At 35.1% G+C, this 25,029-nt stretch overlaps 2 protein-coding genes across 2 annotated transcripts in view; both read right to left on the bottom strand.

The window, feature by feature from the left end:
• The window catches only part of LOC106671143 (protein N-terminal asparagine amidohydrolase), a 33,510-nt gene extending 28,087 nt beyond the window's left edge, over positions 1-5,423 (bottom strand). Inside the window, exon 1 of the mRNA XM_014402002.2 lies at positions 5,226-5,423. The gene's annotated coding sequence lies outside the window, so the exon portion shown is untranslated. The remainder of the gene's footprint in view (positions 1-5,225) is intronic.
• Positions 5,424-9,946: 4,523 nt separating this feature from the next.
• Positions 9,947-19,061, bottom strand: LOC106671121 (xylosyltransferase oxt). Its single transcript, XM_014401955.2, has 17 exons — positions 18,654-19,061; positions 15,500-15,690; positions 15,103-15,444; positions 14,903-15,045; positions 14,667-14,845; positions 14,402-14,601; positions 14,176-14,342; positions 13,942-14,075; positions 13,704-13,880; positions 13,537-13,642; positions 13,283-13,476; positions 13,086-13,211; positions 12,823-13,023; positions 11,477-11,631; positions 11,233-11,400; positions 10,901-11,044; positions 9,947-10,847 (listed from the first exon to the last, which is right to left on the bottom strand). Exons 1-17 carry the CDS (start codon positions 18,834-18,836, stop codon positions 10,841-10,843), a joined length of 2,817 nt encoding a protein of 938 aa, XP_014257441.1. The 5' UTR covers positions 18,837-19,061; the 3' UTR covers positions 9,947-10,840.
• Between the last annotated feature and the right edge of the window lie 5,968 nt (positions 19,062-25,029).

Here is a 25,029-nt window from a genome sequence, read left to right as displayed (position 1 = left end):
TCATTTCTTGATTCTTTATTTGTTTATGGCTAGGATCCTAAAAAATGAGCTTTATCTCGAGAATCTTAGCTAACTTTTTTTTATATATTGGCTTTCGAACAAGTCATTCCACTACTCATCAACATCACACAGTTACAGATTTCATTACTTCATGTCACGAGCATTAACTGTACGCGACTCGAGTTTTTCTAGATGTTTCTCAGGCCTTCGACAAAATATGGCATGAGGGATCATCATACAAATTAAAATTATCTCTACCCCAGCATTATTATCTGATTTAACGATCATACTTTAAGGAGAGATTTTTCGCAGTAAACCAGGGTACGGAGACCACTGGGATGGAAGAAGTTCTTGCAGGGGTGCCACAGGGGTCAATACTCGCTCCGCTGTTGTCACCATTTTTACTTCTGATGAGCCCACAAATGCCCAACACGCTTTTGTCACCGCCATATTAACAAGTTCATCCCTCTTCTAAACTTCACTTATGTTACCAAATCACATATCAACAATTGAAAAATGGAGAGATCTTTTGAAAATAAAATTTAACGCATCACAAAATATCACCTTTACACTTGACATAGCATATACTTTTAAAAAATATCAATCCGACAAAATTAACTATTTAGGACATACATTTGGTAGAAGATTAGGAATCCACATACACGATTAAAAAAAACAAAAACAGACACAAATCCATTACTCCCACAATACTATAAACATAAATTATCCAATCTGCTGGTTGTATATAATACATATACAGTTGTAGATACAAATAATTGAATTTAAATAGTTGTAACTCATTATAATATTTAATAAAGGAGAGTTTCATTTCAGTATAAGATTTTTTTGAGATACATATATTGAAAATATACAAAATAAAATACTAATATATATAAATAAATATACTTGGAAAAACATAAATATAAATATTTTAACCAGTTGAAATTATAAGCTTGAGGCACTGTTATCATGTATTTAGGTTGCTTTTTGTTTTTTTCTCTGCATATCTAATTTTGTACTCTCAAAATATTTAGTATCAACTGAACTGTTGATAAAAATTGGATTAGCAAGAACGTGAGAATCACTGTAAAATGATAAGGGATGTTATAATTAACTGCGGATAAAAAAAAAAAAAAACTACACGCCGATAGGTCTTCAGAATGATAAACGAAAATCTTGTTAATGGATATTTTTTCTATAAAAATTTTTGTTTGAAAAGTTTTGTCCGATTTTATACTTGAGAACCTGTTTTCCTTCTTCAGCAGTCCTTCGTGGATCCGTGTAAAGAAAACATCTAAATAAAGAAACTGAGGTGGGGAATGTAAATGAGCCCCCTTTGTTCACCGTGAGGAGAAAAAGTCACAATTACAAATTCAAATTCGGGAACAATTACAAACAAGACCAAGGGGGAGAGGGCAAAACTTCTACTTCCTTCGGGTGTAAACCGAAAAGGTTCGAGAAAAAAAATCCTCACCCTCCCGGCAAAAAATCGAAAATCTTAAATTTTTAAAAAATTATGTCTTTAAACTATTAGTTATAGATTGGATTTATGGTTTTTTTTTAAATAAGATTAAGCAGTCAAACCGCCAAAGGAGAAAAGAAGAGGCAATACTTGGCTAAATTTAAATTCTCATTGAAAATTCCAAGGGCAAATGTACAGGTTTAAAGTCTTCCTCCCCCTCGTAAAGGTTTAAAACTTTTCACGTTTTCATATTCAACACAGCTTTTTGCTTTTACAGAACTGACAATAAATTTTAAAAAAACGGAAAACCCACCATCTCCTCTAGGGGTTTTAAAACATAAAAATATCACTGTCGACGAATCAAGAACGCGAAAACCACTCGGAAAATTAAAGTAGAAAGTGCCTTCGAGAGATGAGCAAGTTCTGCAAGTCACAGAACCTAAGCCGAAAGTCATCCTCTTTCAAAAGGACCGCGAGGAAATATGAAATCTTCAAACGACAACCAAAGAGAAAAAAAGAATAACTTTAAAAAAAGCACCTGCTTAAAGTCTAAATTAAACCGTCAATACGTAAAATTATATTTATTGGGCTGTCTAATGTAAACCGTTCGAGTCACGCAAACATTCTTCTGCTTTTTAATTAATATAATTAATTCAGAGATTTGTGTAAATAACGAAAAAGCCCATGGGGGAAATTGATAAATGGCTAGTCAAATAGATTTTTTTTCATAACTTTCTCGTGGGAAAAAAACTGGCCCAGGAGCAAGAAATATCCTGGGAGAAAAACGCCTATTTTCTCGAAAAACCTTTATTTTATTCTGTTTTCTACTACCAAAGTCTTTTTAAATTTAAATTTAGTTTTATCATAATTAGGTAATCGAAGCCAGACTAAAAGGCGTGGGTGCAGGGTCCTCTCCTCCCATCTTAGCAAAGGGTGTCTCCCAAGGCTCCATCCTCGGACCTTTGTTATTTTCCTTATTCAAAAATAAAAACTTTTATATGCTTTGTTAGGAGGATTTCTACGGTTCCTCTTCGAGCAATTTTTGTGTGAGAATTGCCTTACCCAAGGCTATACCGAGCCATTTTTCCAGCTACGACTTTAGCACACTCTCAGGAGCGTCTAGTTCCAATCAGATGGGTGAGAGGGTCCCTTGTTTGGCTAGTTGGTCAGCGTGTTCGTTTCCTTAAATATCTTCATGTCTTAGGACCGACCTCACAGTTGTTGTGTTCTCCAAGGTTATTTAAGCACTACCAGACTAGCATACGCCTTTAGTACCTTTATAGCTGCCTTACTGTCCGAATGTATGTAAATCCATGCAACTTTCATGTTTTTCATCATCCCCTGACTACAGAGTAGGATTGCATGGTCCTCAGCCTAGAAGATAGTACGAACCAGTTCAAGGGTTTTTCTAGGATGTAATTCGGATCTTTTACCCCATCTACTTACCACCTGTTCCATCGATGATCGTTCATCAGAATACCACATTAAGGCTTCCTGAACTTTGGGGTAGCATTTCTTCAAAACTTTCAGTTAACTAAGACCATTTCATCTGTCAAGGTAGAGTTTTCCTCTAATTTTGTCAAATACCATCGTAGCCCTCTCGGGTTATCTTAATTCTCTAAAGAACTATTGTGAAGGCTCCTTTGATGTAGTTTTATTCTTTGTCAGGAGTCAGTTAGCAATCCAGCAAGCCACTTTTTGTACATGAATTTTTCCAATATTACCCCTGTTAAAACACACTAGTCATTATAGACTTTTCAGTTTTTGTTCCTCCTGCACTGTTTCCTGCGTATACTGGTGCATCATATGTGATCAAGGTTGACTTGTATATCTAATACTCGTGGGGGTGTTTTTCCCCCCAGTTTTTGTTGAATAAACTCGGCCCAATGGTTAGTAGTGCTCGGACAATATGGAATATGTCTATGACTTCTCCACTTGGGCCATTGGTCATTAAGCTCGTAATCTCAAGCTTTCATTTTGTGGCCAAAAAGTTGTAGTTTTATATAAATTCTTGTTTTAGTCAGAAAATCTGTCATTACATTAAAACTGCCGACTTTTTAGTTCAATGGGGACTATTTTAATCTTTATGAACGTGGAAAATGGCAAAATGTTTGACTTTTTTCTACAGTCCCTCGATTCGACGACATACGTATGGGCAGACGGTGTTGTACCAAGAAAATTGAGATACAGAATTTTTCGACCCCGACAATTTATCGAAGAACATTGTTTGGCAATCAAGAAGAATTTTACAAAAATAAATATCCACTTAATTAATTAAACTCTAACCATTTGCAAGTAAACAAATATCAGAAAAGGCTTAGATTATAGTTAAAAGGAAGGAGGAGGGAGGAAGGAGTTTATATGAAAGAGGATTCTTTCCGTGTGCAAATGTCACATACAGAGTCAAATCACATGTATGGGTATGAAGTATAACAAACTTATATGCAACATATGCATATTCGTAATTAAGTTGGATTTTTTATTTTGAAAGTTTTGTTTTTCTTGGTTATTTGTAGAAGGATTCTTTCTGTTATTTTTTCTCACTTTTTTGAATTCTTTATGTCTGCAACTGTCACATACAGAGTCAAAGCACATATGTGAGTGTGTATGAAGTAAAAATATTACATATGCATATGTTGCTAATATATTTATATGAAATTAAATTGGCTTTTTGAAAATTGTCTTTTTGCTCGTTTATTTGTAGAAGGATTCTCTCTCATGCGTGAGTGTGTGAATATTGTATAAAATATAACCCACTTACATACAACATATGCATATATGCGACTTTTTGTCTTTTTGAAACTTTTCTTTTTGCTTGGTTATTTGTAGAAAAATTCTTTCTGTGTGATACTATAACATACAGAGTCAAAGCGCATGTGTGGATGTGTACGAAGTTTAACATACTTATATGCAACATATGCATATACGTAATTAAGTTGGATTTTTATCTTTTTGAAACTTTTGTTCTTGCTTGGTTTGTAAAAGCAGTCTTTCTGTGCTTTTTCTCTTTTTTAATTCTTTCTGTCTGCAACTGTCACATACAGAGACAAAACACAAGTGAGTGTGCATATAATATAACACATTTATATGCAATGTATGCATATATGTAATTAATTAATCTTATTGAGATATTTTTTTTGCTCGTTTATTCATAGAAAGATTCTGTCTGTGTGCAACTGTCATATACAGAATCTAAGCATATGCGTAAGTATAATGTACAACACACTTATTTGCATATGTGTAATCATGTTGGCATTGATTTTGGAAAAAGCTCACTGTACATTTTATTTTTTTCCCCACAGAAGTAGAATATACGAACGCATTTATACAGAAAATATCCACACATATTCTTATCTAAACACATAGATTCAACGAAATACACGCCGGATGTAATCTAGAGCATAGTTATATTTTGTATTTTCTCGCTGCTATGATGCATCAGGAAATATGCAAATTTCTTTTGAATTGCACAAAATGTTGGGAAAAGTTATAGTTTTTTTTCTCTCCTCTCTATGAAACTCGATTAAATGTTATAAATGTAGTTTAAATTGTGAAAATAGAAGAAGAATATAATTTTTGAATTCGGACTGATTCGAATGTGTTATTAATAGCTGAACTGTAAAGATTATTTGTGCAATATATTGTACTGAATATATCATATGTGAGCAAGTCCAATTATAAGATCTTTCCGTTAAATTTAAAAAGAAAAAGAAAAAAGCATAGGCTGTAAGTTAAAAAGTAGGTAATTGAGAAAATCCCCTACCTTAGGCACTCGCTGGCTTGGGACGTCTGATCTCGGCCTAGTCCTTCTCAAACCGGGCCCTTGGTCGTGATGGTTGGCTCGAGAAAAGTCTTTTTCCAAGTGATAAAAGCGAGAAAAAAAAGCCCGAGGAGGTCCGTCCTCACTTCACGGATCGCAGTGGTGAACTAAAAGGCTTTTACTTTTTTCAGGTCAAGTATACAAACCCAGCTGAGGGCAACTGCCAACTGTCAAATCAAACAGGTTGCTTTTGTCGATTGCTTTTGAACTGGAGATTTAAAGACTGATTTTTGTCAAAAAAGGAACCTTTTTAACTATGAAAGGGTTTGTATTTTCATTTGAACAGGTTTTATTGGATTTTTTTTTGAGAATTAATCGAAAAAGAGAGCACGTAGATGTCAAAGGTGGCGCCACATGCTGTTCTGACGCCGCTTCATTTGAATCTCAGATCGAATCCAAAAAGTGTAATGAGTTTTAAAAAGATAAATCAACTCGTTTATAATTATTCATCGACAAATTATCAAACAAAAATAATTTACTTTATTTAAAAACCAAACTTCAATCATTCAGAAGCATACTTTTTGCACAAAACCACTTAAAAACTTTCGTTCGGATAACCTATTAAATAAGTACATCCTTTGTATATGACACACCAACAAGGAAAGTGAAATAACCCAACAAAAAAAATTTACACTTGGATAGACGATGTACATATGGGCAGATGGTGTTGTTCCAAGAAAATTGAGATAAACAAAATTTCAAACAATTTTTCAAATCCATTTTTTTTTTAAATCAAAAAAGGTTGTCTAGCAATCAAGAATAATTTTACAAATTTCCACTTCATTAAGTAAACTCTAACTCTTTGCATGTAAAAATGATGAAAAGGCTTAGTTTCTAGTTAAAAGCTTCGAGCTGGTCGCTTTTATGAATGAGGATTCTTTTTATGTGCAAATGTCACATACAGAGACAAAGCACATGTGTGAGTGTGTATGAAGTATAACACACTTATTTGCATATATTTATGTAATTAAATTGACTTCATTTTTTTCAACTTTTCTTTTTGCCTGTTTATTTGCATAGGGATTCTTTCTGTGTGTGACCATCAGTTACAGAGTCAAAGCATATCCGTGAGTGTGTGAGATAAAATATAACACTATGTACAACATATATATGTAATGGCTTTTTGAAACTTATCTTTTTCCTCGGTTATTCGTAGGATTCTTTCTGTGAGCAAATGTCTCATATAGAGACAAAGCACATGTATGGAGTATAATACACTTATATGCATATAGTTATGTAATTAAATTGATTTTTTGTATTTTTGAACTTTTCTTTTTGCTCGGTTATTCATAGGATTCTTTCTGTGTCCAACTGTCATTTACAAAGCCAAAGCATATGTGTGAGGGTGTATGAAGTATAACACACTTATATACAACTTAATTACATATGCATATATCTATGTGTAATTAAGGTCTCTTTTTGAAACTTTTCTTTTTCCTCGGTTATTTGTAGAAGGAGTCTTTCTGCTTTTTTTCTTCACGTTTTGAATTCTTTGTCCGCAACTGTCACATACGGAGTCAAAGCGCATATGTGAGTGTATGAGGTATAACACATTTATGTGCAACATATGCATATATGTAATTAAGTTGGCTTTTTGAAACTTTTCTTTTTCCTCGGCTATTTGTAGAAGGATTCTTTCTGTCTGCGACTATCACATACAGTTAATGCACATGCGTGACTGAGTGAGTATTGTATAAAATATCACACACTTATATAAAGCATATGCATATATGTAATGGCTTTTTGAAACTTTTCTTTTTCCTCGATTATTTGTAGGATTCTTTCTATGTGCAACCATCACATACAGGGTCAAAACACATGCATGAGTGTGTGAATATTGTATAAAATATAACACACTTATATACAACATATACATATATATAATGGCTTTTTGAAACTTTTTTTTGCTCCTTTATTTGTAGAAGGATTCTTTCTATGTGCAATTATCACATACAGAGACAAAGCACATGTGTGAGCGTGTGAATCCAAAAAGTGTAATCAGTTTTAAAAAGATAAATCAACTTGTTTATAATTATTCATAGAAAAATTATCAAACAAAAATAATTTACTTTATTTACAAACCAAGCTTCAATCATTCAGAAGCATACTTTTTACACAAAACCACTTAAAAACTTTCAGTCGGATAACCTATTAAATACATCCTTTGTTATATCTCACACCAACATGAAAAGTCACACTACTCAACAAAAAAAATTTACAGGAGAGAGAGAATGGAAGAATACAAAGGGTGGCAGAAAATGAAAGATTTTTACCTTTTAGTCTACTACATGCACATGACCGAACATGTCGCACATCCGCAAGACAAGTGACACTACTCAAAAAAAGAAAATTTTTCAGGTGAGACAAATGGAAGTTTACTTTTTCCTTATGTATCAAGTACATGCCATTATGGGTGTTGGCAATAGTACATGCCATGATCAAGAAATAATTTGGCAATCCTAACCATTCGACCACCACGGTCCCCTGAAAATAAGAAGTAGGAAGTTAAAAAAAAAAGATGACTTACTTCTGACTATTTTATGTATTTGGCAGTTACAATTTTTATTTTTTGGTTTGCCATTAGTTTGTAAGATACTGCTTGATCACTTAAGAACTGAAATTTAAAACAAATAGTTATATAGTTATATAAGCAGACAATTCATGTCACGATTGGCCAGGAAAATAGATGATGTAAAACTTTATTTTCTTATTGTTAATCATTCAAGGATGAAAACTCAAACAAGGTTCAGTAATAAAAGTAAAAGGGAGCCTTTAAAATTATACACTCATTTATTTATTTATATTTTTTAAATAATCAAAATACATTTATATAAATATTATTGTACATGGTATTGCTTTGAAACATTTGTTTAAATGTATAAATTACTTTTGATAAATATTTAATAAACCTTATGAGAATTGTAATTATCAACAGTAGAAAAATTTCCATAAAAATACTGGAATGACATACACCAGGTAAAATCTTAGCGAATTCAATTATTTTTTGGTTTGATATTTAGTTTTTTTTAATAAGAGACAATTTCATTTGATAGCATTTGAATTGCAGTTTTGATTAAAGAGTTGAAAAGGAATTTCGACGAGAGAGGACAATTAAATTACATTTATTTATAGCCTAAAGAGAGAAAAAAAATCATATTGGAAAAATTTCAAACATGAAATTACAGACAAGAATAAAACACCAAGGGTGTAAATATTTCTATGTAACTTAAAATAAATTTGAAAAAAAAAGGAACAAAAGTAAGACTCGACACTTACTGGTCAAATTGGCACATTTTTAATAAACAATTGAGCACAGAAGGGAAGGAAAAAAGCTTTTAAAGTAATATAAAAAGAAATTTATTAAAGAAAAAGGATAGAAATATTTATACCTTTAATTCAATATATACGAGTATAAGATGAAAATCCTTTAAATGTTTGGTCGCAGGAATGTCATATAAAGATTTCCAATGGATATATACACTTACTGCTAATAATCCATTTATAAACTGTAACTATAAAATTCAATTTAATAATAATAAGAACCCTGTTATAAAAGGGTATCTTTCAACAATGAGAAAAATTTATGCCTGAACTTCACCACCGATTCGACAAGTTCCAACCCTTTGAAACTCGTACCAGAGCTCAAATGCCTAATCTAAAGATCATCTATAAGAAATGAACGAGCTTATAATTAAAATTGGAATCGTAATAGTGAACACATTATTAACTAGAAAAGAGGCAGTGGTCCGCAATTAATGCTACAATTAATAAAACTGGATAATTGTGGACTTAGTGCAAACTAGCACTATTTTTCTTACATCGAAATAATAATAAATATAATCATATTTTCAAGATTTAACATATATAAATCCAATTAATAACTTTTATATATATTAAACTGGGTAACTTATGACAGAAACTATGGGAAATAAGTTTTTTTTAAAACTATCAGTGAAAGTACAAGGGAAGGCTATGAGAAAGTACCAATTTTAATAAAACTTTTTTCATGAAATTTAGTCAAAAAATATTAAGACACGTGTTCGAGCATTCTTGCCAATGGGTTCTAGGAGTGATTTTTTAAAAACTAATTTAAGTAATTTTATTAAAATATTTTTTCTGCCTTTGTTGTGCATGCATTTCAAGGTTGTATTAAATGATATTGACGCCCTGTAAGTAAAACTCTTTAGTTGCAGATGAGCTTTCTTTCTCATTTCTCTTTTTCAGCATGCTTTCTTCCTAAAAGTCTGATCAACAACTACAAACTTAATTGTTAAATATTTTATACTGAATACTCCGGTGAATATCGAATTAGATTACATTTATACTGACGTATCCAAAGCCTTTGACCAGGTTGACAAATTTATCCTATTGGATAAACTTAAAGCTTCTAGTGTTGGTCAGTCAAGAAGGCAATTCTTCCGTATCTTGTAAAGATTGGTTTTTCAGGGTGCAATAAAATGAATATCAACTTTGTTTCTTGCTAAAAAAATATTTTAACTTATTTTGCTAAGATCCTGGATTAAAAATTTTTTTTTTAAATAATAAAAAACAAATTGACCAATATATAAAACTTTGAAAGACACGCACAACAAAACCCAACAATAAAAATATATTTTATTACTTTTTTTTTGCTCCCAAGTCTCATTCTCAAGAATACATATATATTTTTCAACCTAGCATTATGAAAAAAAAAAGTTTCATTTAAATCTGTGATCTCTCTTCTGTATCCTATCCTTGTGTTCATTTTTTACCACTGTGCTGACAATTCGTGCTGAGTATAAACTATATAACATATGTAAAACTACGCTGAATTATTATCGTCTCAGATCTGCATTATTCTTGCTACGTTCGTGAGCAGTTGTGTTTTGTCACTTCGTTAAATTAGAAACCAACAAAAAAGATGAAATCAACACAGAAAAATGCATGATACAGTCGGAAGTGGTCAAACTACACGTTTACATATCTCGTCTCACGAATTGAATATTTCAATTGTGAGAAACTAATTAAGCTACAAATTTAAACTAAGTTTATAAATGGATTTGTTTAATTTTATTTATTTATTGATTTTTTTAAACCATTTTCTAGCTGTGTGACTGTGTGTTGTGTTGGTAAACTATCTAAAAACGATTAGGAATGTCAAAAGTTATTTCCCCTAGCCACTGAATCATTTAAAAAAAAAAATAAATAAATAAATAAAAAAATGAAAAAAGTTAATAACTGTTAAAGCAATTTTACCAAAAATAATTTTAAAAAGAAGCAGTTTTATTAATTATTAATAATTACTTACGCTACTTAATAACTAAAGCCAACCTGTTTGGTCCAATTGTTAAATCTAACAAAAGTGATATGGCTCTGCTTGATATGGCACGGTTTTCGAATCAGGTTGAAGCAGCGGCATTTAATTATCAATAACAAAGACACTTTGGAATATCTAATGAGCAGTTTCTGCCTCATAACAATAATATATGTTGATATCAACCTTACAAATTAATATCACATTTATGCAACGCTGCTTCTTCTCTGGGCTCCAAGGTCGGTCGGATGCTTTTAAAAACTCATCACCACCTGTAATATTTTTATTTTAACCATAATTTTGATCGTCGGGTTTATATACCGACCTGATTATCCTTCCTGTCTTTTCGATCATGTTCATGTTGGATTTTGGATCGGGTGAGAGGGAGCTCCAGTTTGTCTTCTTGCAGTTCTCAAGGCCACACATTTCCGAAACGGACGTTGTACACGTTTCCACGATTTGGTAAAACCTGTAATTTTATAACTGGTTCAAGTCCTTTAAATTAATTATGCCATTTTGTAGTTTGGTTGTTTCCAATCATAGTCTTATTTTGGCCTTTAAGATATTATTGGTCTTTATAGTCAACACCAGCAAAAATAAGCAGGATGATCAGAAATGAATGAATACAGGGTTCAACACAGATTAAAGATTTAAAACCTGTTAGTAAGGGAATCAATCCATATGTTCAAATCCTTCCCGACTCGTTTGCTGTTGCTAAATGCCCTCCTTTCAAGGGCACTTCTATTCTCGCCCTGGCTTCCGACGATCTTGGCCCAATCATTGTTTTGTTTTACATACCTTTCCCCTGGTCCCCCATGTAAAAATCTTCAAAAATAAATCATTTTTACTGCCTCTTTATTTAGACACTAATAATAATAATTATTATTTAAAAAAATCTTACTGCGTCTGTTGGAGGTTTATAGGCGATCCTGAGACAATCTCTAAAGGAACAACGAGGAAGTATGTTTGAGCAAAAATGTTAGACTTCCAAACTAGCTTGACTGTCCAGACGCCGGGTAAAAGGGGAGATTTCAAAAGAGGTTTGACAAAATTTACCTAAAATAAAATTTAACAACTGAGGAAAGAGTTCAAAAGAACAATAATAAATTTTTATCAGACACAATTACTAGAGCTGGATCATACATGCTAAATTTAATTTCTAACTCTAAATAAATTGAGTATTAAATACATAATTATATTAAATTTTGATGTCTTAATTATGGTTGTCATAATGGTGTCTGACTACCCATATTTGCCATGCTAGCAATGCAAGATTTGAAACCTGGCCATAGCCCTTGAATTTTATTTTGAGAATAATTTGGAAAAAAATACTTGAAAGTGATTCTAACCCCTCATTTGTAACACCCACAAGGTAGTTGCACATTTCGCCCTTTTGCATGTCAGGAATTATTATCATTATTATGCCTTGATCAAGGCAATTTTCATTTTATCTGATTTATAGTAATTTTTATGTTTTAATGTCTTATTTTGTCTTTTACTCAATTACAACTCAGTCAAACCAAGCACTTGGGTTAGGTTAGAGACATATTCATATTAGGTAGAGTTAGGGTTAGGGGTAGTTTAGGTAGTGTTGTTGTTTGTATTAGGGTATGGTTAGGGACAGGTTAGGATTAGATGAGATTAAGTTAGGTAGGGCTAGGCTGGGTTACTGTTCAGGAAAGGTTAGGTAAGGTGTTAAGTTAGGTATGGCTACTGTTAGGATTAAGGTCAGAGACAGGACAAGCGAGGAGGTTAGATTAAATTAAGTATGGTTAGTTAAAGACGAGCTAGGTAGGGTTACTATTAGGATTAGGGTTGGGGACAAGTTGGATAGGGTTAGGGACATTTTAGGTGAGGTTAAGTTAAGTAGGTGACTATATGGATTAGGTGTGGCCCAAGTTAGGTAGAGTTGAGGTTAGGTAAAGTTAGAGACAGGCTAGATGGAGGTTAAGTTAGGTAGGGTTACTGTTAGAAGATTTGTGTGTGGGGGCAGGTTTAGGTAGAGTTAGGGTTAGATTCAATTAAGTAGGGTCAGTGCAGGGTCTTCAGCATTCATTCAGTAAGACGCTTCCAATTAGGTCATGTATATCTATGATTTAACATTCTTCTACAAAGTAGAGAAAATATATGAGTGCAATGCGTATAAACCCTATTTTCCCTAACTCATTGACATCCATGATCGAAAAATTTATTTCAATACGCACTTATTTATTTGGGGGGTTATTTCATTACTTCTACATTGCTTACATTGACAGAGTCTTCCATAATAAAATCTTGGATCGCAGCTATATTTGCCATCGGATCTATCCAGAGGATTGTTATGTTGAACAGCGTCTCACCGGGGTTGAGTTCGACAATGGCCGTCGGTTCGGTGAACGGGCCAATCGTCCTCAGGTTGTTCCTTGACGTCTGCTCCTTTTGGTCAAAATCCGAGCTCACAAAAACATTCTGAAAATGAGGAAAAATTCATGATTGGCTTGTTACAGCTGATATGATTGTGAAAAACTTACTTTTATCCGACTAGATGGTGCGGAGTTGTTAAGAATAACAAAGTGTTCAACATGCTGGATCCAACTTTCAATTTTCAAAGATTTACTATTGAGGCGTGATTTTGCTTCAAAGAAGATTAAACTACCCTGCAATTTTGTATTATTTTTTATATTTGACCACTTTTAAATTTACAAAAAAAAAAAAAAAAAAAAATTACTTTGTACGTATTAGATTCATAGTAAGAAATAATTTCGAGGAGTTTGACCATTGAGAGTGAACAATTTTTTTGTACAGCACGGATCGAAGATCTTGTTAAGCTGTGCCCGAGGGAAATGAGGGTATCATCAGGAGAAGGGCTGATGTCTTTTGAATTGTAAATACTTTGCCAGTATTTGTCAAGGCCTGGAAGGTCTACAACATATCGAATCCAATTTTACCGATCATTGCCAATAGATTTATGTTTAGGCTTACTCTTTGGGTAGTTCCCGTACAGCCACGTGTCGAGATGGTTTATGACCTCTTGGTTGATCACAGGTTCAAACTTCCTTGCAAAGAAAACTGGTTTGTTTTCAGTCGCCTGACAAATAGAAACGGTGAAAAATTAAAACGCAATATAAATAAAACAAAAGTTCACTTACCAATATCCGTTGCCAGTCTTCGGTTTTGAAATTGTTCGGCGAACAACCACACCAATCGACAATGTGTTTGTACTGGCATTTGCAGCCAAGCCTTCTCCGCCAATTGGTTATGTGCAAATTGTTGTCAACGTAGCTATTGCAGTATATAGAATTACGCAGTACAGTGTGGAAAAAAGACTAAATTTTTTTTTAAATCGAGATTTTTCTTCTTTTTATATGTTTAATAAATTTGGCTTACCTCTGCAGGAAGAAGGGTGTATTTAAAAATAGTGATTAAACCCTGAATGAGTGGATCATTCTGATTTTTAGCCAAGTATTCAACAAATGGCTTTGAAAGAGCTAGCCAATCACTTCCACCGTCCACAACGATTCCTTAAAATTATACAATTTTTTGAACAATTATTTAAATGTATATACTATATACCTATATACTACTGAATAAATTGTAACATGTTTGAAATCATAAAATCACCAGTCGGCAAGATACGGTCCCCGATGCGCCACATGTGGTTGTCACACTCGACGAAAGTCTTATCTAAGCCTTGCTTCTGTATAAACCGCTGTACTTCACGGCCATGTGACTTCACAAAATTCCTTTCCTTGTTTGCAGTCAAAAAATTCACCAACTGCTCATTCGTCCTACGCAGAACAGACGGCGATAAAAACAAATTTACCAATATTTGTTTTCTCATTATTACTTGACTGGAAAGTCGCTTTCGGATAGATTTATGACAAAATCCCACTGCCAGCCGCTTTCGACTAGTTCGGACATCGCCTGGAGAAGTATAGAAAGAAGAGAAGCACCGCCCCAGATCGTCGCCTGGCGTCTCCGGCACAGTCGGATGTTTGAAAAGCGCATCTCAAGCTCTAAAAGTTCTCGCATCATGTAATCTTGCCTCTGAAAAAACAAACAACAACCACGTTTTCAAAAACAATCCCTCGGCTGGCAAATTGATTCCTTACAGCGTCTACGTGGATGTAGAAAAAGTGGGAAGTGTGAAACAGGGCCTTGATGAGCCTTTTGACTTGCCTTACAGCCCTGCCATTCAGCATGAGCAGGAAGACGATACGGACCTTACTTTCAGCGTTGTTTTCATTACGTTTCTTGCTCCAGGTCTCGATTATTGGCTCTTTGGACAATTCTAAAGACACAAATTAAATAAAAACAGAATAATTGGAAAAATGTATCAGGAACTCACTAGCTACTCCAGTTTGATATATGTTTACTGTGTAGAAACCTCCGCAAGCCTGGCGAGCATCCGCAGGGCATTTCATGTTGCAAGACGAGTCAGGAAGTTTTGCAGAAGACAACGGTTCAGACACTCCACAGAAACATTCACTCCTGTTAAAAAATAAAAATAAAACTATTTAACAAAAAATCAAATGAAATCTAACTTACCCATATTGAACTCCTGCATAAGGAAATCCAGATTGTAGGCAGATGTTGATGCAATTTTCCGGCGAGTTGGTCGACTTGAGGTTGATATAGTACTCTTTGAGCAGTCGCGATATCTTATCGTCTTGGTAACATCCTAAAGGCTTACCCTTGCGACCTTCAGCCGGACATTTGTGCGGAAGCAGTTGCGGGTAAAGGTCCCCCGAGAGGACAAGGCACGTCGTGTTGGCGATTTGCTGTTTGCAGTTCTGTGTGCTCGCCCTGTGTATCGCTGATATTGCCTCTTTATTGCGAATATCGCACATAGGTGTGAAATCCAATTCTTCAATTCGCAGTGTAACAGTCCTAGATAAAATATAGTAGTAATTCTTTTGAAATTGGATTTTGTCAACTGGCTTACTTGTTTCCTTCCCCTAATTTGCTAATTTTAGGCACTTTGTTCGACTTTGAGTCCACTTTATCAGGCGGGACTTTGACTTTATTATATATTGCATTACTGTTTCCTAAAGAATCATCGTCATCGTCATCACTGACTAAATATGAGTCTCTTAATCTCCTAGAATTTTCAAGTCCATTGTGCTCATCCAACACCTGAAATAAAAAATTAAAGATGTGTAAACTAATAATTTTGGAAATTTATCTTATATTAGGCCAAAAAATACCAGGCTTTGATAAAGTGTAAAATTATTCACAAGTTTCTTTTCATCATGCCGAATCTGATCAGAAAATTAATCAGTTTTTCATTTATAGAACTTTTTTGTGAAGTCCTGGGATGTATTAGTCTAATCCTGTAAAACCTCTTCTTTTAGCTAGTTTTTGTTTTTAATCTTAATTTTTTTAAAGGTGCCTTCATATATGATCCCACAAATGTGCAATAAGGTTTAAATGAGGTGGTGTCTGGGGCTGCCTAGGCATATTTATAGTTGATGATGATGAAACTAGAAAGTGGGGTTTGTGCTCCCCAGGCACTGCAGCCTTCTGGCTTATTGTACCTTCCTAGTTCCCTTGTTCAGAGCAATTCACATAATCTTTCTTCTCATAAGTATTAGGTCATTCATTGCCTGTTGCTGCTACAATTTCATTCCCTAGGTTTTAGGCATTCTAGGTTAAATCCCCATTGAGCTGTTTCATCGCATTTGACGATGATATGGGTGGCTGTTTCCTCCTCATTACATAATCTGCAGATGGGATCATCGTTATATGTGTCCGTGTTGTGTAGATGTTTTATCAGATGCCAGTGACCGGTTAATAAATAAATTTTCCTTCAGCAAAAAACAATACATTCTAATAAACTAAATAAATTTTAATACAATTTATAATAAAAATACTGGGGAAAGTAAATACTACAAAATTGTACATGTTTATGACTTAGGCTTTCAATATTTTCTCCAAATTGGGGGAATGTTAACTACATGTGATCTGAGATGCTTTCTTCCTCTTTATTTTACCAGCAAATGTTATGTTACAGCATGGCGTCCTAAATGACAGAGGGTCAATTTTGCTCTCGCCTCTTGACGTTTGAAAAGGCGCTTTTTCTCTTAAAACAAATAGATACAGGCTGGTGTACCGCAAGGGAGATCCTTGGTCCTATCCTTTATATCATTTGTACTGCCGATCTACCAATACACCCTGACATTATTATCACCACCCAGGACAACACCGCAATCCTATCCTCTAATTAGAATCTTATCCAACCTACCTCCAACATCCAGGAACACATTGAGCTTATCGAAGACTGGTGTAAAACATGGAAGACCAGACTAAACGAAGAAAAATGCACTCAGTGTACTTTTACGCTGAAAAAGCAGTCTTGCCCTCGATTGTACATCAACAAGAAAGAGATACCAGTTTTCACTCAAGTCACCTGCAGCTATATCTTGACAGCAGACTGATGTAGAATCCCCACACAAGACTTAAAACACAACAACTTAATACAAGACTTGGACTACTACAAAAACTTATAAGAAGTTACAAAACTGCTCTTGTACACTGTACAATACTTTACCAAGACCAATATATCATCCGAAGTGGAACTGTGGGGTACTTCCAAGCTATCCAATATCCAGCGCATCCAGGCTTCCAATTGAAAGTCCTTACACAAATTGTCAAAGCACCTTGTTATTATGTCACTATTATCCACAAAGACTTCATCATTCCTTTTATCAACGAACTGATCCAAACTTTAAGGTCCAAATAATACAAAATTGGCATTATACCTATTCATTTTTGAGCAGTTTATAAACAATAAATAACAAATATGATAGGGATAGGGATAAAAGAGGCGGCCACAAGACCTACTACACCTTCGACCTGAGTAGATCTTTGTGCTCCCCTGTTATTTATAACACTGGCTTCAGGTTATTAATCAGCCTCCACAGCTTTGCCATCGGCTCCTTAGTGAAGGATCATGCTTGTGGTTTTTCTTGTCCTAGTTGCAAGAACCTGCACCTACATAAACCTTCACAGAAACATAGAATGTGTTCTGCGATCTCCTCTTCCTGGCAGTATCTGCACAATGTTTCTTATGTCTGTACAATGTACCTTCTTAAGTGGCAGTGCCCTGACAGGAGTCCAACCAGAATCCTGGTTCGGTTGCGGTTGCATTCCAGTAATTCTTTTGTTAGTTTTGTGGATAGTCATTTTATGAATGTCTTCGTGTGCCTCATACCTGTGGTATTGTTCCACCAGGTTTTTGCCTTATTAGGGTACATTTTAAAATGTATCCTCTTTTATGGCAGGCTGCTAAGCCACAGTAGGGTTCAGGGCCTACTTTTTGGCGAAATATGGTATGATTGTAATGACAATTGAAATGTCTACTGGTTACTCGGTTCTATAAAGATTTAGACGTATAATGGAATAGTAAAGTTCACTTACATGACCAATCGCTCTGGTGTATTTCTGGCACTAAAGAGACTTCAAACACTTCATACCAGAACTGCAAACAAGCCAGATGCAAGAACCTCTGCACTGAGACGCTTTCAGATATCTGATTAGAAGGTACTACGAGTGATGATTACTTCTTGATAAGAAAAGAAACTAACATGCATACAAAGTACACCAGTGCGCCTGCTCGGTTAAGATATTTGTAAGTATATCATTTCACAAATTTTTTTTAATGTAATTAAATCGCCAGTGTTATCGAAGGACCGTATCAGATGGTTTTGATGACCGTTGTCACTTATCATACCATACACTCTGATCTAAAAAAAAAAACCTGATCCCCAAAGCTGGTCCAGTGCCATTGAAGACTCCGAACTGTCCTTTCATCGCAACCTATCCGACTCATGCTTCCAACCCTGGAAGTGTATATTTTGTAAGTACTGTAATTTTTGTTTGTGTGTATGTAGTTTTAAAAGAAATAAACAAATATTTAAAAATAATTTTCATGTTTTGTCAATTTTAGTGGTGTATTGAGAACATCAGGGTGGACATCCTGGTTGGATGGTCAGCCTGAAATTAACTAGGCGGCACCGGAGAGGTTTATTCTTGTTTAAAACGAAAATTAAAATAAGGAAACCGCGAAAAAAGTATTGATAAATGGTTATATGTCTAACCTCCAGGTTGAGCCTGCCCTTTCCAGACAGGTACTCCTGGGTAGGGGTCTCGCTGTTGGATTCGACGGCGAAGAAGAGGTAGGCGAGGAAGAGCTGGATGGACAGGACTGCCAAGCCGCCCAGGCAGAAGAGCCTGTACCTTTTCGTCCAACGGAGGTCCGGAGACTTGTTGACCACGGCCATTCGTCGTACAAACAGTACAGACCCCGGCCTCGGACACCGAGGCAGAGGGACGTTCTTGATACAACTTTACATCGATTTAAGCATCGAAAAGGTAAACTAGTTATCTTGTTCAATATCGAATAGTTTTTCCAGTACTGTACTACTTAAGAAACCCGTTTTGATGTTCCGTTTGAAACGATTGAGATAAGATAGAATTGAAGGGAGAGTTTTGAGTTCAGACGACCGGACGATCATTGCAGAACTGCAGAATTGTAGACTTCTAACTGTACGCCTATCGATTCCTTCTTCGATACGTCCAAACACACCCTGTATCTAGAACGTAGGCCATTCAAAACTGCAATTCTGCTGAACGAGATTCCAATTCTATTAATCTCGAATCAACTACAAAAACACCAGAAAATTCGATCCAATCGGACACCAACTTCCCGTTGAAAATGTGGCAAAAAGAGGGAAAATTCGGAAGGTGTCCGAGCGGATCGAATTCACTAAAATGGTCGAGGCAGAGGCGTATTGTGCCAAAGGTCGAGGGATCGAATCGTAGTCGTAACGCAAGTTTTTTCATCCTAACCAAGACCTTGCATAAAAACGAAAATTAATTAAAATTAAATTATTAATTAAAAGGCACTCTTAACACGACACACAAGAAAATACCTATACAGAAAACATTTTGATGAAGATGATCTAAATATAGGCCGAAACGTGGCACGATAAAGAAAATGTTTTTCTAAAACCTACGTCACACCAGACCGCATCTCACGATCTCTAAATAATCATTAATTAAAATAATTAATAGGTCAATTATGACTACCACATATCGCATATTCACTAGAAAAGTGGAACAAGTCGAAAAAAATGATAAAAAAACGATTATTTAGTATTTTAAGTATTCGTGTGATTTTGACAGCACTATTCGTCACGTTTGAATTGGCGGGAAAGTACTGTCACCATTTTGGTATGTAGTAATAAGGATACTAGGAAGCGGGGTTTGTACCAGGCACTGCACTCAATTCTTCCTGGAAGTATCAGGCCATTGACTGTCGCTGTTACAGTTTCATTTCCTAGGTTTTTTTCGTGTGTTAGGTTAAATCTCCATTGAGCTGTTGCTTTGCATTCGAAGATCATATGGGTGGGCGTTTCCTCCTCCTCATTACATAATCTGCATCATTTTTTTTAAGCTGCCTTCAAATATAATCCCACAAGTGATGGGGTTTAAATTGAATGATTGGGGAGGTGTCCGGAGCTGCCTGAGCTTATTACATAGTTGATGATGAATTAGGAAGCGAGGTTTGTGCTCCCCAGACACTGCAGCCTTCTGCCTTAATGTACCTTCCTAGTTCTTTAGTTCAGTGCAGTAGACTCAACCATTCTCCTTAGAAGTACCAGGTCATTGACTGTCGCTGCTACAATTTGATTCCCTAAGTTTTTGTTCGTATGTTAGGTTAAATCTCCATTGAGCAGTTGCTTCGCATTCAAGGGTCGTCTCCAACTGCAGCAATGATTTTGCCAGTCTTGGTGAGGATTGTTTCATCATAAGTTTAATGTGTCTAGCGTCACTAGAGTTTATCCATTTCTCCTTTTGTTTTGTTTGTATTCATATTTATTATATATTTGTTGTTGTTATCCAAAGTATAGGTTCGGGGCTTATATATGGTCTTGCAGATCCTCCTCTGGCCAGTCTGTCTGCGTTCTCGTTACCCAAAATTCCTCTGTGCCTTGGCACCCAAGATATCATTAGGTTGTTGTGTTTCTCCACGTTTGGAGATTCTGGATGCATTCGCTGACTAATTTTGATGTGATTATTTTACATGCTAACGCTTTAATGGCTACTTGGCTATCAGTTCTTTTGAGGATGTTTCGCCAGTGTAATCTCTTTTAAGATTTTCCGGGTCACAATCATTGATGGCATGTATTTCTGCTTGAAAGACCGAAGTGTACTTCCCTAATGAGTTTGATTGCTCATTTCTTGGGCTTGTACAGATAATCCCCGACTGGGTCCTTCGTTTGTTTTGGGGCCATCTGTATACCATATCATTGTATCTGATGCTTTCCTTTATAAGTCCGTTGACACTTTATAGGATGTAAAGAAGGTTTCTGGGATCATAAGTCAGTCCCCATTTCTATGAACGGATGTCTGTTTTTATTAATTATGGTTGTGTGTCCGAATTGTTTAGTTCCCATCCAATTTGATTTTTTTAAGCTTAAATGGGCTTTTCCTAGTCCCTACATCCTTGTCCTAGCACTATTTGCCATTTTTGAATCGGAGGGAAAGTACTGTCACCATTCACGAAAAGTGGCATATCTTTGTTCTGTGTCGAGCTTTAGTATACTTTGAGTATTTATCAGGAAAAGTGGCACATTTCGAATTAGGTCAGTTTTTCTTGTTTAGTGATGCTATACCGTAGTTACATTTTCACGTTGAGAAAAACAATTGTTAAATCAATTGTACGAATATGTTTTTCATAATGTGTAATTCATACTAACAAAAATGACTTTCTCATCATTTTTTCAAAAAACAAAACTGATTTTAAATTTGTTGACAACCAACAAGAAGGAAACTACCGTCAATAATAGTAATGAAGTCTATCATTTTTCAAATTCCACATTTTTGGTAATTACTTTAGAGCCAATTGTTATGGATATTGGATCTTCTCTTTTCCGTTTAATAATGGGTAATGAGAAAAAAAGTATGACCTACAATGCTGATAGTTCTGGCTCTTCAGATTTCACTTACAAATCTCGGAAGCATGAATGCTCAGCTTCAAAGTTGCAGGTCAAAAATGTTACAGAAAATCAAAATATTGTAAATACTGAAATATTACAATTATATTTTATGCAAAAAAATAAGATTCAGTTTTACTCCAAGCTTTCGGCCTATTTTGAGGTCATCATCAGGGCCTATATTAATTTCACATTACAAAAACATATATGTACAATTGAGTTAACAATTGTTGTTCATAATATGAAATTAGTATTGGCCCTGATGATGACCTTTAAATAGGTCCAAAGCTTGGCAGTAAATATAAATTTGCTTTTTTCTTCAAGACCTTGATCCAGAGTGTTCGTGAGTGAAAAATTGATCGATACTTCTAAGATTGAAAACTAAAATAATTCTAAAATTAGGACTACTTTGCTCTTACAATGAAGAGAAAAACGCAGCATAAGAAATACGAATGCAGTTAGATTCAGTTAAGGACATGCAATCTTATTTCTTTGCATAAAACATAACTGTAGTAAATCATTATTTACAATGATTATTCAGAAATCGTGAGATGCGGTCTGGTATGATGTAGGTTTCTGAAAAACATTTTCTTTATCGTGCCAACGTTTCGATCTTTATTGACATTATCTTCAGGGCCTGGGATTTATAAACATTGTTTAAATTGAATAAATACATGTAGGATGTGAAAAAAAGTGAATTTATACAATGCAAAAAATATTTTTTTATATTCAATCAATTTTCTACACTCTGAAACCTACATCACACCAGACCGCATCTACGATTTCTGAATAATCATCGACTAAAGGTCACTAATCAGCATTATTTACAATATTTTTATTTTTTGTAGCATTTTTGACCTGCAACTTTGAAGCTGAGCATTCATGCTTCCCAGATTTCTTAGTGAAGTTTGAAGAGCCGCTATCTGCATTATACGCCAAACTTTTCTTCTCATTACCCGTTATCAAAGTGCAACGAGAAGATCTAATATCCATAACACTTTGCCCATAAGGCAAAGAAGTGAAATTTGAAAACTGACAGACTTCATTACCATTATTGACAGCAGTCCTTCTTGTTGGTTGTCAACAAATTTAGAATCAGTTTGTCCACGTGATGTGAAAGTCATTTTTATTAGTATTAATTTCACATTATGAAGAGCCACACTTTATGTGAGCATGAACTACATGATTCAAAATTTATAATCAAGCACAGTAAAAGTACATCTTAAATTGTATTTTTTCCAATCAACATCTGTTTTGTAATTTACCCAGGCCCTGAAGATGAATAAAGGTCGAAACGTCGACAAAAAAAAAGAAAGGAAAAAGGTGTTTTTCTAAACGACATCATTCTCGACCGCTCTTCACGACTTCAACAAATTTCAAAAATTAAGTTTTATATGTACAAGAAAAAACTGGTCTGAAAAGACGGTTTTAAACAATTTCCATCTAATAAGACGGTGTTAAGCAAGACTGGTTGGCTATATGATTTTACACTAGTTTCAGTCTGATACGAACTCTTGCCACGAGGTTTTGCTCTAAAAAGAGTTTTTTTGCGACTCAGTTTGCAAATAAAAAGGGTTTACCTAACGTTTTAACCTAAAAAGTAGGATAATTTTTTATGTTTTCCTATGGAAACGACCCTGCTAAATCGATTGGCGAAAGAATTAAGCTAAAAGCAGAATTTTTTCGATGATTTGTACTTGTTTTCAATGGAAAGACACTCCTTCAACATAAATCACATAATCAATTTGTAAACTAAATTGTAACAAGGGACCATTTATTCAAAAGCTAAAAATGATGTCCTATTTAACTAATATGATATATAATTTGTGGGTGGGAATAGGTCGCATAATTTTTTATTATAATTGATATAAATGGACAGATCTGATGTGAAGTCCATTTTCACCCGCGCATCAACTCGGCTCGAACCTGTTTCCTCTTTCAGCCCCTGTCAACATCAACAACCGTTCGTCTGTAATTATGCCCGTTCAAGAAACACTTACAACACATTAGAATTGTCACATTAGTGCATTTTCATTCGTCTTTTCGATTAACAGGAGTGAAACCTGCCCCTGGAAAAAAGTACGGAACTTTTATTTAAGAACTGATGGATGATGATCCGGATGGTTCCCAATGTTTTTTTAAGAATTGCAGTTCATTTGCTTTTTCTATATTCACGTATCTTCCGCGAGTTCAATTTGCAGACTTTCAAAAAGCTTCTAGGTTGTACGTAGAATTATGAATTTTTGAGGAAACGATTCCGTCAAGTCGTTCAACTTCAACATGAAAATAAAGAGCTGATAGAACCATGGTGGGTTTCTCATCAGCACTCCCTTAGATTAGATCATGTAGGATTTACGACCTGCACACCGCGAGCAGTTATGGTATATTGTGCATCTCCATTTTTTTATCAAAAGCTCCTCGTTAAGCTTAAGGCTTTTTACCAGACCCCAAAGCTTTTCCAAGAGCTCCCGCGAGTATCCTTCAGGCGCTGGCTTTTCCTCTCCCAGGATTAGGAATCTCAGGCCTTCATACCTACAGAGGATATGTTCCGCTGTTTGTTCTTCTTCTTGGCAATACTTGCACAGGCTTGTTTACACTACGAGTCTATACTAGCCTCCGGAGCCCGCAGTGTCTAGTCAACAGTCCAAATATTAATAGAATTGATGAATGGTGTAGTAGTAGTAGTAAAAATTACTTACTGTGAGTAGGAACTATCTTTTAAAAGGATTGTCTAACTATTATTCTAATCTTACCACGCACTAGATTTAGTAGTTATGCCGTTAGTTTCTGCGATGGTCCTTTGAGAACTTTTCTGCATGACTCTGTCCCGGGCTACATTCCCATTGAACGGGGGACTTATTTTTATTCAATCGACTAATGGCTACGCGCTTTTGGCAGTTTGATAATCCACAAAAGGGTTCAGGGCCAATATGTGTTCTCATCGAACTTTCCTTTGCCAATATATCGGCCTCATCGTTGCCCCTCTGTACTATGTGCCCCGCTACAAGGGTAATTTTGTTACTTTCCCCATTCTGTGGCAAGGCTTTGATACAGTCCCAAAGGACTGTGGACTTTATCGCCGGTGCGGCAACTGCCTTCAGTTCACTCAGGAGAGCATCATATGTATGGTATACAGATGGCTCCAAAACAAACGAAGGACCCAGTCGGGCATTATCTGTACAAGCCCAAGAAATGAGCAATCAAACTCATTAGGGAAGTACACTTCGGTCTTTCAAGCAGAAATACATGCCATCAATGATTGTGACCCGGAAAATCTTAAAAGAGGTTACACTGGCGAAACATCCTCAAAAGAACTGATAGCCAAGTAGCCATTAAAGCGTTAGCATGTAAAATAATCACATCAAAATTAGTCAGCGAATGCATCCAGAATCTCCAAACGTGGAGAAACACAACAACCTAATGATATCTTGGGTGCCAAGGCACAGAGGAATTTTGGGTAACGAGAACGCAGACA

The sequence above is a fragment of the Cimex lectularius genome, unplaced genomic scaffold (genome assembly GCF_000648675.2).
Source record: "Cimex lectularius strain Harlan isolate CLEC.00 unplaced genomic scaffold, Clec_2.1 scaffold39, whole genome shotgun sequence".
NCBI lineage: Eukaryota > Metazoa > Arthropoda > Insecta > Hemiptera > Cimicidae > Cimex > Cimex lectularius.
The sequence above is the reverse complement of the archived record's forward strand: the minus strand, read 5'-3'. Positions and strand labels throughout refer to the sequence as shown.